Source organism: Aphelocoma coerulescens, chromosome 19, assembly GCF_041296385.1.
Source record: "Aphelocoma coerulescens isolate FSJ_1873_10779 chromosome 19, UR_Acoe_1.0, whole genome shotgun sequence".
NCBI classification, from domain to species: Eukaryota; Metazoa; Chordata; class Aves; order Passeriformes; family Corvidae; genus Aphelocoma; species Aphelocoma coerulescens.
In genome coordinates, this window is record NC_091032.1 from 10,071,869 (window position 1) to 10,086,394 (window position 14,526).

The window sequence follows — 14,526 nt, forward strand, 5'->3', positions numbered from 1 at the left end:
CCTCGAGATGTGTGATGGGGGATATGTGGCTCTGCTGAAGAGCAGAGGGTGCTCGAGTCCTCCAAGCAGGTTAATAAACCCGAGATTTACTCCGAGATTTGGGACAGCCAGGACAGCCACCTATGGTGTGGGATATGGCAGAGCTTGGGGGACAGGACTGGGGGGTCCTGGGGCAGGGGTGCAGGACTGGGGGCACAGGATGGGATGTGGCACAGGGATGCAGGAGCCCACCTGCCCCATGGGTGCCACAGTGGGGGCTTGGTGCCCATAGACCCCCACCTGGTTGACTCTGCACAACCCCAGTGGTCCCAGCTGCCTCCTGAAACTCACTGTTACAGCTCGGCCATAAATGTTTATGTCAGGAGGGAGAGGAAGTAAATCACATTTATCTCCCTTGTTTTCTTTATCGGGGCACTAATTTGACAGGGAAGGAAAATTTTTGCTTATTTTACAACTCTGATTTTGGCTGCAATTTGATTTCAGTAGCTGGGAGGCGAACACAAAATCTTATTTTTATTCCAGAGCTGGTATAAAAATTTACATTTTGACACCGACCCCCACTCCCATTTCAGTGCTGCTACAGCGGGCCCGCGGGCTCTGCACAAAACACATCACCCACGTATAATACACTCATAATTCACTAATGTTTGCTGAATGACAGGGTTAAGTGGCTGCTATTCCCGGCCTCCCACCACACTAATGTACTCCAGACCCGCGCTCCTTTTCTTCTGGATTGCAGTCAAATCGTTTCCTGCAGCCCTCGCAGTGGAAGCGCCTTCCACCCCGAACAAACATGACTTCCGAAATTATTTTCATTTGTTTTTCTAATCTAATTTTCCCCTCGGTGCTCCACTAATCATCAATCCCATTAAGAGCTTGATGTGTTGACTGCTTTCCAGAGAGCCCGTCCTGCATCCTGCCGTGCGCTGACCTTCACCGGCACCGGCCGGGCTGAGACCCCCGGAGCCCCGGCACGGCTGGACGCAGGGCGAGGGACGCCTGAGGAGGGGCCTGGCGCAGTGGGAAGGTTTGTTGGTGCTGCTGGGGCTGGAGCATCCCCTCCATCCCTGCCCAATCCCGCAGCCCCATCTCTCCAGGAAAGGAACCTGTGTCATCCTGGAACACTGTGAGTATTTACAGCCTAAAGGAGGGGTGGGGGGAAGTTGGCTCCACTCCAGGCCAAGAGCCAAAGGGAAACAGCCTCTGGTGGAATATCTGAGCTGAGAGAGGGTGTGAAGCCACACAGAGCGTATCACTCCCATGAGGAAGATACACGGCAAGGATGTGGGGGGCTGGGAATTTATCCAATGGGATTGGGAGCACATGGCCACCCACTGCCCCTCCTGGAAATAGGATTAGTGCTGGTGATGCCAAAAACGTGCCTGGCAGGGCACAGGATGAGGGACCAGCCATGGGGAACTGGGCAGGGGGACGGACAGGGCACGGATGTGCTGCCCACCCTGTGGGAGCAGGAGGAGTGACAGAGGGTGATGGGTTTTGGGGTGATGGGGCTGATATCACCCCCCAGGAATAAATAATCCCCCCTGACCCCCAATGAAAGGGACTCCATGGATCTGTTCAAAACAGTTTATTGTATTTTTTCGTCAGACAAACACATTGATTTCTGGACCACAGTAGAGGATGGAAACCTTTCACAAACTTATTTATTTGAAAATACAAATATAAAATTATACTTTCCACATCTGTGATGTGAGAGACCCCCATCCACATAGTATTTTACAACAGGGCTTCAGAAAGCCATACACAGAGACCTGAAAGATGCTTGATATATATAGATACATATATATATGTATATATATAAAAAAAAAGTCACTACCAAAGTTCTCATCAGTTCATACTAAAGTATAAAAGGAAGGGCTAGGCCTGCCACTGTGCCATAGTTTATTTAGGTACATTTATGACCACCTGAAATGCTCACTTGCATCCTAGTACTGATGGGAGTTCAGACCTCGTACGACAGAGAATGACGGGGGGTTGCTACCTACGACGGTCACGCGACAGACGAGCCCAGGCGGGGTCCGGGGCCGACCCCGCTGCCCGCCGGGCCCGCCCCGCTCGGACACCGAGCTCTCCACACAACACAGTCGGACTGCTGGGGGGCCGACAACCGACCACGAGGATTTGCTTTCTCAAACTACTTTTTTTTTTTTTTTTCTTTTTTAAAATTATTATTATTATTATTTTGTTTTTTTTGTGGTTTTTTTTTGGTAATTTTATTACAGTATTAAAGTATTGCTTAGCTTACAGAATCTCCTCACGTAGTGTTCGCACGCGGCAGCGGGGTCGACTGGATTCTGTACGTAGGAAACTCTACAGTGTCTGTGCGCAGACCGGGATCTGCCGGTGTGTCTTCGATGCATCCTGTCTCTTCGCCCTAACACTTAACCTCAGTTCTCCCTCTCTCTCAACTATGTCGCTTTAAAAAAACAAACCAAACCACTAAAAAAAAGAATTCAGAAGATTCCACCCAAGAGACATCGCTATAGCATAAAAGACAGCTATGAGTTAGTGTTGGTTTTTTTTGTTTTTGTAAACAGTTTCATATGCAATATCATACAGAACCATGGCTGGCCTTCAGTAAAAATGTAGTAAACTATATTGCTTTATTATTGATTATGTTGCATTGAGTGAATGGCAGAAACGAAACAGGAAGGGACGTGTGGCTGGAGTCGCTAGCCCTCATTCACACTACGGATGAAAGCAGCATCCTAGGCTGCCCAGCAGGGAAGAAAAGAAATCCCAACACCTTTCAGGTCGTTATCACCCACAATTACCCAATGGTTTAACTAAGCCTAGCAAGATGTGTGACATTCACCAGCAGATGCTGCTGTACAATGGAAAAAAATCAACTTACAGCAAAGAGAGCCATGCTACCTTAAAGTCCAAGCTACAAATTCAACTCAAAATGAACATTTATGAAGTGTAAGAAAAAATAAAAACCCCAAAGGACAGATCAGGCTTCACTTTAATCAAGCTGATCCCAAAGGACTTGGGTTATTCGAAGGGGGAGGGTCCCAAGCTCTTGTGGCTCCTCCAAAATGTCCCTGGTGCCAAAATGTCCCTGGTGTTTGGGACATGGCCCGTCCCACAGCACAGCCGGGCAGGGGTGGCCCCGTGGGCCCTTTGGATGCCCAGGTCACCCAGCGTGGTGGAAATCCCTCGTTTTGGTCACCCCGGGGGTAGCGGGTCCGTGTGAGAGATCCGGAAAGCAAAGGGCACCATCCCTCGGGGTGCCCGCAGAGGCTGTGGGCTCTCAATCCCTGGCAGTGCCCAAGGCCAGGCTGGACACTGGGGCTGGGAGCAGCCTGGGACAGTGGAAGGTGTCCCTGCCATGGCAGGGGTGGAACTGGACGGTCTTTAGGGTCCCTTCCAACCCAAACCATTCCATGATTCCACGATCCTCCGCTCTCTGGGCTTGAGTAAAACAAAGGTGGAGCTGAACCTTTGTGCTGAAAAATTTACAAAAAACCCCCAAACAAACGAAGAAAAAGAAAAAAAAAAAAAAATCCTTCAAAATGGATTTCTAGATGAGTGGGGGACTAACGTGAACCTTAGTCTAGGTAGCCACATCAAAACATCTTGGATTCCACGACATTTGTGCTATGGGCCACTGGGACTTCTCAAAAGGTATATAAACATCTAAAACATATTCACACAGATTAGCAATTTCTTCTGAGCATTCTTAAAAAAATATGTTTTTTTTTTTCTCTTAGTAAAATCGTTTTAATATACCGTGCCTCCCTCTTTTAAAAAATAAATTAAAAAAATCCAGTTTTGCATATCTAGCATTAGCATTTAAGGTAGTATGGCACATCCCCTTTCCAAAGTCAAGGGTGGGGATCTACAAATGCCTTAAGAGTTTGCCAGCATTTTTAACATTGTGAGACCTTTGGTTAGTTGAAACCGCATCAGATCAGCAAAAGAAAAATAATAAACAAGAGAAAAAAAAGCACAGAAAGAAAAAAAGAGAAGAAAAAAACAAAAGAGGAAAACCTTCCCAAAATTATTAGCATTTTTTTTTTCTTAAATAAGAGAAAGTTCTATCCTTACTGGTCCTAAATCTGAATAACTACATCTAAATTTTTAACCTTAATTACGATACACCTACCAATATGTACTAGAAGAGGAAGAGAGAAAGAGGGGGGGAAAAATTCACTACACTACCATCAGGACAGCACTCTTACAAGATAAGCCATTTTATACACTATTAACATACAACAATGATCAACAAAGAATATTCTATGAGGTGACAGGGAATGGAGAGGAAAACCAACTGGTAGTACAGTACATCATCAACATTGACAAAATAGCAATAAAAAATTCCCTGACGGCACATTGAATCGCAGGGAATTTGGTTTGTCTTTTTTTTTTTTTTTTTTACCTTTTTATTTTTTAAAGAATTCGGTTTTATTTCTTTTATTACTTGATCAAGTCTCAATATTTAAAAAGCGTCCAGCATTTTGCTTAAACCTGGTTGTTCTGAAATAAGAAAAAAACCTAAAACATTACATAAAAAGCATGATTTTTTTTAAAAACAAGAAAAACAAGGTTTTCTCCTTTCGGTTAGCAGTATGGTGCCTTGTTTTGTTAAAGATGCCTTGCTCTACCTTGTCTATTGAATGTCTACATTAGTCTACTTGTTAGTAAAATTTACAAAAATAGGAGTGCAGCAGCTCTTTTTAACAAATGTCGCATTCAGTGTCTTATACTGGCTGTACCTAAAGTACCAAATTTATAAACGTAACAATTTAAAAAAATATTAATAAAACTTGTCAATATTACGTTAAAAAAAGAAGAAATATATCCACACTACAGTATGTTCTTAATGCCACCTACCATGTTGTACTTCTAGTTTGCTGTTGCAGGCCTATTTACCAATATTAAAAAAATTAAATTAAAAAATATCCTTCATAAGTTTCCTCCCCCAACAGAGGACCATATATATAACAGCCAAATATTAAACATGTGCAAATAGGAAACTGTCAGTTTTTCCCCTACCAGTCACAGTGCAATGATGTTTTATACTTTATTTCTTTTAAATTCTGTTTACAACTACAATAAATTAAAATCTTCCATTGCTTCTAGGGTGAAACTTGTAGCACTGAGGTATTCCCAAAAAAAAAAAAAAAAAAAAAAAAAAAGAAAACAAAAAAAGAAAACAAAACCAACCAAAGTTGCTTTCTGTTAATACAGAAAGTGATGGATAATAAAGGAAACCATGCAAGCTGGACGCTGCTCTGCCTGCACAGGGTGCCCAGAGCAGCTGAAATGACTGGACAGCAAGTTGATCTAGTTTAAAACAATGACTTAAAAAAAAAAAAACCAAACAAAAAAACCCAAAATAAAGGTGTGCTTTGAACCGTAAATGCGTTGAGTAGGAAAAATCGTAGCTTCTTGATCAGTTTTGGGAAAAGCAGGTTTTAAATTAAAATAAAACTACCACTAGACTGTTCCTTTGTAAGCTGTGCACATCTGAGAGCGAAGCTGCTGGTACGAGCTGGGCGAGCTGGGAGGGTCCCACAGCATCACAACCCCCCCGGCCAGCTCCGGCAGTCGCTCTGAAAGGCTACAACTTCCTTGTCTTTTTTCATCCATTTTCATAGAGAAACTGCCTTAGGCTGACTCCATCACAAAAATAGGTTTGTATTTCTCTTTCTTAATAGTTTCTATGTAGTTAATGGAATTGTATTTACAGCATTTTATTATTTTTTCTTTTTTTTTTTTCAGAATTCACAATTTCAAAAAACCTTATATCACCTCTTTCAACAAAAAAAAGCACTTATATAGAAAAAGGACGCGCAAAAAGTTTGTCGCCCTCGCCTTATTGCCGAAAATAGAGAGAATTAGAGTAACCAAGACGCCACAAAGGAAAAGAAGGGCCAGAGAACCTGTTGCTCCCCCCTCCCCTGCCCTGCCAGCCCCCCGTGCTGCGCCCGCCGCCGGCTCCGCTCCCCCCGCCACCGAGCCGGGACCGGCGGCCGAGGCTCCTGTCACCATCTCAGCATCCTTTAAGCAACAACAACTACGTAAAACAGAAGGGAGGAGGAGGAGGGGAGGTGGGAAAGAAAAGCAAAAGAAACCCCTTAATATAACAGTTACACTATGGTTAGGCTCTCGCTACATACACAAAGAATTCCGACTACGTGGCTACGAGACTATGTCAAAAACGCTACGAAAAAATGTGGGTTTGGAGAGCTTTAAAAAGAGGGGGGAGAACCCATCGAGAAAATAAAACGAACAAGAAATGGGTTTTATATACATACTTTTAAAAGCTGTTGTTTTTATAGTACAGCAGATTCATGAGATGATGAGAGAGATTTTAAACAACCCAAGTCCTTCGAGTGCCACCTCCAGTTTGCGTTGGCGGTGATGATGATGATGATTATGATGATGATGATGTAGTGCTCAAAGTCTGATGAGATCACCCAACCGTGGGCCCCTTCAGAAACTTCGCCCCGTCTTGCCCGGACATCCAGAGAGACTCTGCGTGGGGAGAAGGTGGACACGGACACAGGAGAGGGACAGTTAATTGAGGCCAATTAGGATTTTTAACAAAAAAACCCCCAAAGTGTTTGCAAACACTTTGCGGCCGCAGCCTGCTTCGATCCACCCCGAGGGAGGATGAGGAGGGACCGGCTGGAATGCTGAGGTGTTCCCAGGACAGCCCCCATGGGAGAGGGGGTCTCATGTATTCCCTGCTCTTATTTCCAGCTCTATCCCAGCTAAGCCTAGATTGGGGGCTTAGCTGAGGGCTGGGCTGGTTTAGGAACAGTAAAATGTGACTGGACACACAGCCAGGGACAACGGTTCCTCAGGCATCTGTTACACCAGGAATTTACACAGCTTTGCTAAAATGAGTTTTCTCTGAAGTACCTGGAAGGTGACAAGTTTTACCTGGGCACAGCAGAGGCCAGGATTTATTTTATACCAGAGCTTCAGCCTCCAATGCTCTGTCCCTGCTGCTGCCTGAAGCTGAGGTACATAATGTATACAAGGGATATAAATATTTAGGGCTTGGTTCTGCAGGAACCCACTCGCGGGGCTGGCCGGGCAAGGATGCTCCCTGGTCATTTTGGGATGACCTCCAAAACCCATCCCCAAATAGCCATGCTCAGGGTGAGGTCCCACCAGCATCCTGCAGGGATGTGGGAACTGATCCCTGCCCCCAGAACCTGCACCTCAGCCAAATCCTACCCCGGGGATGCTGGGACAGCTGGGACCAGCCGCTGCCACAAGAATTTCAAACTCAGTGTTCCTTGAGGAATTAATAATAAGGCTCATTTCCTCCTCTCAAAATCTATTTTAATTAGTAATGAGCAACATTAAAAGCACTTTGTTTTTAAGTCGTTAATGGTTTGAGTCTCAGCGCTGGCCAGTAACTGATGGCTGCAGTGATGGGCTGTGGTAAGTGAGGAGTGATTACAGCCCATCAATCTGGCGGGGCTGCCGTCACCGCGCGTTATTAGCCTGAGTTATGATGTTCTGCTCAGGCTCCAGCTGGCCTCGGGTACCACCTCACTATTCCAAAGGCTGACGGCCCAGGAAACGTGAAGGATTCTGACAAATTGATCGGTGAACAGACACCGCTACGTGCAAGTAATAGCTGGGATTAAGCAAGAGTGCTTATGGCACTTTTTTCTTTCCCATAAAAAACACTCCTTGGAGGAGCAAATCAATTGACAGAACAATCTTGTAATCTTGGGGGTGTGTGTAGAGATGGAGAGTAAATAGAAACCCCCTTTATCCACTAGTGTTTAGGTGTAAATCTATTTTTATGTAGTTTAAAGTCTCCAAATGTTTTCCACAGTTCCCAGCCCCTTGAATAACTTTAATTCTAATTTCATAGACTGATTTTTGAATGTAATGATGTGACATTGATCATGTAGTGCTGGGCAAGAGGCAGGGAAATAAAATCTGTCACATCCATTCCATCTGCCTGTCCGGGCTCGGAGCTCTGGAGGTAAACCCATGCCATTTAACTGGGCTAACTTTTGTTTTTCATTGCATTTTCTAATCTATTCCATTCCGAGTGTTAAGAATATTTGTTTGCAAAGATGAATATGCCAAAGGCCAAATAATAATAAAAAAAAAAAATTAAACATTTAATTAACTCGAGCTTAGTTCAAAGGGTAGGAAACTGGCAGCGATCCAGGGCTGCGGTGCTCAGGTAATGTCTTTAATTTAATTTGCTCAGGTTTAATTTTTTTTTAATCTTGATAATTGCTCTATGGTTACAAGTTACAATGTTATCTTTTAGCTGTAATATTTGGTACAGCACTTAATTAAGAATGATGGTTTCTCAGTAATAAAGCAGTGGGGCTCAGCTATTTTTAAACCCGTGCGTTGGGAGCAGATCTCTGATCCCACTGGGATTCTGGCTGCCGGCACTGGGGGTGATTCCCCACAGCCTTCTGGGTTTTCTGCCTCTTCAAATTATTGCACAAAGCATCATGAAGATGACAAAGTGACTTTTGGGGGTTTGGCTTTGGATCTGTCTTCCAGTTTCCAACCCGTGAGGTTGATTTGAGTAACACAAATCACAGAAAGGAATGATTAAAGGCCAAGGAAAGACGAAATGAAGATAAAAAATTGTTCACTTAAAGTAAATATAGGGGAGATGGTAGTTCAGCACAAAGTACAAATGGGATATACTGTAATACCTCCAAGTGAGATGGCAACCAACCATGTGTAACGTTTCAATGGTATCCATTTGTAAAAGCCGTTGCAATCAAAGGTCCCTAAAATTGTACAATTGTTAAGTTCATCAGTGCTCTATACATGGGAACAGCTGATTATTAATTTTGCCAAGAAATTATCAAAGGACTTGAAAGACTGTGTTGCCAGCATGAATAGGGATTTCCGAGAGCTGTTCTGGTCACCAGGTGTGCTCAACCCTATGGTCACCTTTCCAAGACCATCATCTTCTCATTCCCCCAGGTGCAAAAATAAGCTTTGGGGTTTTCCCTTCTTTGTTTTTAAACCAGGGTTAGTAAATGGAGAATGTTAAATAAATATATATGTAAAAAAAGCTATGGGGTTCTTTGCAGTTATTGGGGGAATTAAGAGGCTGCCAATCTGCAAGTCAATTATAAAATGGTTCTTTGGGAAGTGTTAGTGCAGACAAATCTGGATACCCAGGCTTGGACCTGGTGTCCTATCACTTGAAAAATCAGGACGTTGCTGAGGCCGAAGTGCCCAAGTTTTCAAGCACAAACAGGTCTTCAGGTGAAAAATAGAAATAAGAGGTGTTTTAAGTAGTGAGAGGTGGCAGTTTGAACTGATGTAGCTCCTTGCAGAGCAGTAATATTCCACGTTTGTGCTAGAATTGGTCCACAGGGATTGTCAAATCCATGGTGTGACCACGGGAGGGGCAGGCCCAGGATGGGAATTGAGCACACGGGCACGAAGGGAGGCAGAGGGTTTGTCTTTTTTTGCAATAAAAGTAACAGTTTCAGGAACTTTGTCTGCACTACACTCCAGCTCCCCCCATCCAATTCCATCAGGGAGTGAAGTTCTCTCGGTTTGAGGGACCTTCGGTGGAGCCTCTGCACTTCCTCATCGTACAGGAGATAAAAACCAACTCCTGCCCGTACTCCAAAAAGGGCAGGAGCCCCCGCTGCAGTCTGTGCTGGGGTGACAGCGGGGCGGAGGCCAGCCCCATTCATGCTCACACACAGTGACACAGCCACGTGCAGCCTTGTTAAGCCAATCTCTGCCCCTCATTAGTGCGATCGCAGACCCAACGCGGCGTTAGGAGGCACCTCCCGGTGACCCGACAGCCGAGCGGGACACTCGCTCGGAACCTGCGGCTCTGAGGGACGGGCAGGGATGCCAGGACCGGCTGCAAGTGACCCCAAAGGTTAGCAAACAGGTGAAGGGGAGCAGGACATGTCCTGTCCCCCTGCTGGGGTCCCACCAGCCAAATTAACGAGTTCATTTTGCTCGTTTAGTGGGAGCACGGACTGCTGCTCCGTCTGCCAAAGGGTGCATCAGCCAGGAGGGGGAGCTGGGCCGATATAAAGCCCATAGAGATAAGCAGGGATTTAAATCCCTTATTTATTAAATATTCCCCTTTGAGACATGTCATGTCTGGCTGCAGATGGTTCCAAGGGAGCGTTTGCACCAAGAGAGGTTCAGGTTGGCTATTAGGACAAATTTCTTCACTGGAAGAGTGAGTAATCTTTGGAATGGGCTGCCCAGGGCAGTGGTGGAGTCACCATGCCCGGAAATGTGGCAATTTGTGATATGGTCCGGTTGACAAGGTGGTGATTGGTCAAAGGTTGGACTCGATGATTTTGGAGGTCTTTTCCAACCTTACTGATTCCAGCTGGACTGTTCTGGTAATCAGCGATTACTGACTCCGTGACTCCAGCTGGCAGCGGGAGCGGTGGGTCGGGCATCGCTCGCAGGTTCCGGCAGCGAGAGGCCGCGCTCGCTGTCAGGCCACCACCCCCGAGCCCCCCAGAGCCCCCTCCCACCCCCAGCAAGGAGCCCCGGCCGAGCACGGGGTACTTACGGCGATGCCGTGTCCGAAGCCGGAGCCCGGCTGCGGGCTGGCGGCGCTTATGTAGTTACCCACGCCGGAGTCCTGGCTGGCCGTGCCGTAGAGATCCGCGACGGGCCCGGGGCTGTTGGCCCCGGGGAAGCCTCCGGGCCGCGCTGGGTTGGAGCCTGCCGGGGAAGCGGGTGCGCCAAAATTCGGTTGAGCACTGTAGCTATTCAAGACTGGTGTGCAGAGAATAAAGCTGGGTATGAGGCCAGACGCCGGGCATGCACCGGTATTACAAAGCCAAACACCAGAATAAACAGCCTAGGCCCAATTCTAACACTTAACCAAGGCCATGCGAGAGGAGAGCAAGTACTGGAGAAGAGTCAGCCCGGACTACTACGAAGCTTAGAGCTCCAAAAATATATATATGGATATATATAAAAAAAAAAAAGAACAATCATTCAACACACTACTGCAACCAGAGACTGGAGGTGCTCATTTTCACCAAATTATCACAAAATATAATAGGTATTTTTCAACATCTGACTTGATGCTCATGCAGTAGTAACAAGTTCTCTAGGTCTGGGCACGCCGAGACAGCATTCACATCCCATGCAAACTACAAAGGAACTAGTTTGAGACTACACATTGTGGTAATATTGATATTAAAATGTTGACAGCAAATAACTTGAATCGCATCTAGGAAAATCATTTTTTGGATCCATTCGATACTTTTGGAAAAAAACCTGCCCTTTTAGATCAGTAAGCTGTAGAAACAGTTCAATAGTTGATTTTTTTTTTCTTTAAATGATATGGAATGGAACAGTTTGGATTTTTCTCTTTTAAATATGACCAAGGAGAGTGTTGGTTTATTTAGTTTTTTTTTCCTTTTGATTTGGAGAGCGAAGACCTACCTTCGTCTCCAAAACCATGCTTGGGACATCAACCAAAATGAAACAAATTAAATAAAGATCAAAAGCAAAAAAGAATTCCAGAGGGTGGATGACAACTCACCTCCAAATGTGGAAGTAAAAGAAAATTTAATTTTTTTCCTCTCTTAATTTTTTTTTTTTGAGAAAGAAAAACAATGTAAATAAGAATGATACTGAAGAAGAAATTTAGATATCAAAGCATGTTAGATGGTCAGGCTTCTGGCATTTCTCACGGGTGCTCTTGGATGTAGAATTTATGAGGAAGAAGTTTCAATGGGAAAGAAAAGTCAGCGGACTGGGAGGAGCTGGATGGAGATGGCTGCGGGAAGCTGGAGCTACACCTGGGTGGTACCTGCAAGGTCCCTGGGGAGCACAGGGAGCCTGGTCTGCCCACACCCACCGGTGCCTCACCCCGTCCCCACCGCGGGCAGTGCTGGGACGCGGTGGCCAACGGGGCTGGACGTGGGCCCAACACCGCAGCCTGAGCCAGACCCCACCTGGGCACCCGACCCCACCACCTCCATCTCCAGCCTTCCAGGCTGCCCCAAGACTACTTCAGCCTTTTCCTCTGGCTGCAACTTCCCACGATCTTCATTAAACCTAGAATGGGTTGTGAAGTCTGGTGGCCTGGAGTGACCCCTGCCCACAGGTCAGAGCTGCATGGACTGACCCCAGGGTTCTCCTGGGCCTGGAGACCAGCCTGGAGCCAGCCCCGTGCTCTCACCTAAGTGCTGTGGTGGGTGCAGTCTGGACATCTGTCCTGGCCCCTTCCCCTGCACTGCTCACCCAAGGGGTCCCCAGCTCTTGAATGAATGAATGAATGAACCGGTCAAGCAAAGGGCACCCGGCAGCTGGTGGCTCTGTGGTGACAGGGAAGTCAGTTTTAGACAATAAATGATTCACCACAGCTCTGAACCGGCAGCAGGGGAGGGTAAGTAGGACATCTAAGCTAGCAAGTTAAAAGAAATAAGGCATGAGAGAGTAAACAGATTTTGGACTTCACTGGCAAACAAAGAGCCTTTTTTTATTATTAAAGATTAAATGTCAAGATAACATTTGGCCTTCTCACTTGTGAAGAAAAATATCCAGCTGAGATGTTCCAAAGCCCTTTATTACTAGAAGCCAGCACTTTTCCCCCCTTTTCTTCCCTTTGGTTCAATAAAATGGATGTGAATTTTCCTGCCAAGTCACACAGAAAACCCAGTTGGCTGCTCCGAGCGACAGCAGGACACGGCACGGCCAGGGGGCATCCTGTCAGTGAAACACTCCTGCAAACCCCACAGCAGCGCCAGAAACCTCCAGAACAGCAAACTGAGGAGCCAGAGAGACTCTCCGTCCCCCCACATCCCACATCCCACCCCGGCCACTCTCATGTGCATCTCTTAAGACTGGAAGTAAGGCTTTCACACCTGCAGAAGAGCTGGCAATTCAGGTAGGTAATGAAAAGGATAATTTTTCATCTACTGACCATGGGTTCAACACTCCACACTGCTCACAGGAGAGAAAATGGGCATACCAAAGGCTGCTCCAGTGCCTGGGAAGTGCTGTGTGGAGGCTGGGACGCCCTGGCACCTCTCCATGTGGCGCCTGAAAACCTCCACAGAAAAAACTGGAAGCTTTTCCAGAGCCAACACTGCTCCAGACCCAATAAATGAAACAGAAAGCTCCCACAATTAGCAGGAGGCTCACCAGCCTCAGAAAGTCGTATTTGAATGATTTGCTCAGCCATGGTTAGCTGCGAAGTATTTGTCTTCTTCCAGGAGCTCAGGTGAGCTTTACCTTTACCATCATAACAGCAAAGGGACCCTGAACAACTTCCCCAACATGCAAATCCTGATGTGCTCTGGCAAAAACTACCTGGAAACAAGTTTGTTTTACACAAACCTGGAATACCCTGAGACTAAAAGGAAGAAGGAAAAATGCCTGCAATCCTCCAGACTACAGATATTGCATCAGGAAGAAAAGTTAACTCTTTTTGGAAACCTGTGTTGTTATGACAGAATTCCTAATGTTGGAGCTGGCAGAAGTAGTTCAAGGCTGCTGTGAACTGCGGGAATTGCAGAGCACTGACATCAGTTCCTTGCAGGCTGGAAGGAATTAGAGACTCTCCCCTGGCCACCAATATCCCATGGCAAAAACAGGAATTGGGGCAGATGTTTGGAAGCTCGTTGCTGAAAAACTGTCAGGGGATTGTGCTGTCCATGGAGGGGAGGGAACCACTGATTGTGTCCTGATGCCAAGACCAGAAGCAAAGCCTGACCTGCTGCCTGGTCCCAGCAGAGGCACTGGCTGAGCTGACCACGAATCCCCTGACTCTGGATCCAGCAGACTGACTCAGCGTTGCCTGGGAGCTGGCAGGGCCATCTTCTCCCCTTCCAAGAATTACCAGCACTCAGGAAGCCCTGGCAGCAAAGGACCCATTTCAGGTCCCATTTCACATTGTACAGGAAGCCATCCTGCACCGGGAGACTTCACAGCTCTGAGACTGTACCTAGGTGCCTCCAGCTCAAAGGCTTCCTCTATGCAAAATTTACAATCCCAAGTGTCCCCAGGAAGCCCTGTGATGGATCAAGGTCAGGAGAGATGTGGAAAAGATTAGATGTGCCTGGAAGTCACAGCCAACCACCTTTTATCTTCAGCCCCAGTGATCCTCCATCCTCTGGGCTGCAGAAGCTCCTTCCTGTGCCAATGGAGATCAAGGGCCAGCAGCCAGGAGCTCTGGCAGTGATGGAACAGGGCAGGTTAATGTCTTGCTTGCTTCACTTTGAATTTGCTGTGGTTTTTCTCACAGAAAAGACTCCGAGCCTGTGAATTTTGATCAGCAGGTGAACGTTTGCCTGCAGGCCAGAGGGACGGGCTTTGGGGAGCCTCAGGCTTACTCTGCCCAGTGTCACTTGGGGAGCACTGAAAATCAGTGAGGGAAAGTGAGATGGGACACAGGATGCGATAAAAAATGTGGGTTCATACAGCAGCCCCAGAACAGGTTTTTTTTAATGCCAATATTGGCACTGGTGGAGTTGGGAGCTGCTGTGCAGGGCTGGCACAGCAAGAGCTGGACCTCTTTAGGCAGTGAGGCTGCTTTAT

General features: G+C 46.4%; 1 protein-coding gene across 11 annotated transcripts in view; it reads right to left on the bottom strand.

The window, feature by feature from the left end:
* Nucleotides 1-1,573: 1,573 nt before the first annotated feature.
* The window catches only part of MSI2 (musashi RNA binding protein 2), a 212,461-nt gene continuing 199,508 nt past the window's right edge, over nucleotides 1,574-14,526 (bottom strand). For 8 of the 11 annotated variants that reach the window (XM_069033634.1, XM_069033631.1, XM_069033628.1 and 5 more), the window contains 3 exons: nucleotides 10,538-10,746; nucleotides 8,682-8,759; nucleotides 1,574-6,504 (listed from right to left, as the gene is read on the bottom strand). In XM_069033634.1, the coding sequence (XP_068889735.1) occupies nucleotides 8,718-8,759; nucleotides 10,538-10,746 (251 nt within the window). In that variant the 3' untranslated portion in view covers nucleotides 1,574-6,504; nucleotides 8,682-8,717. The remainder of the gene's footprint in view (nucleotides 6,505-8,681; nucleotides 8,760-10,537; nucleotides 10,747-14,526) is intronic. The other 3 variants (XM_069033636.1, XM_069033635.1, XM_069033632.1) reach the window with 1 other exon arrangement.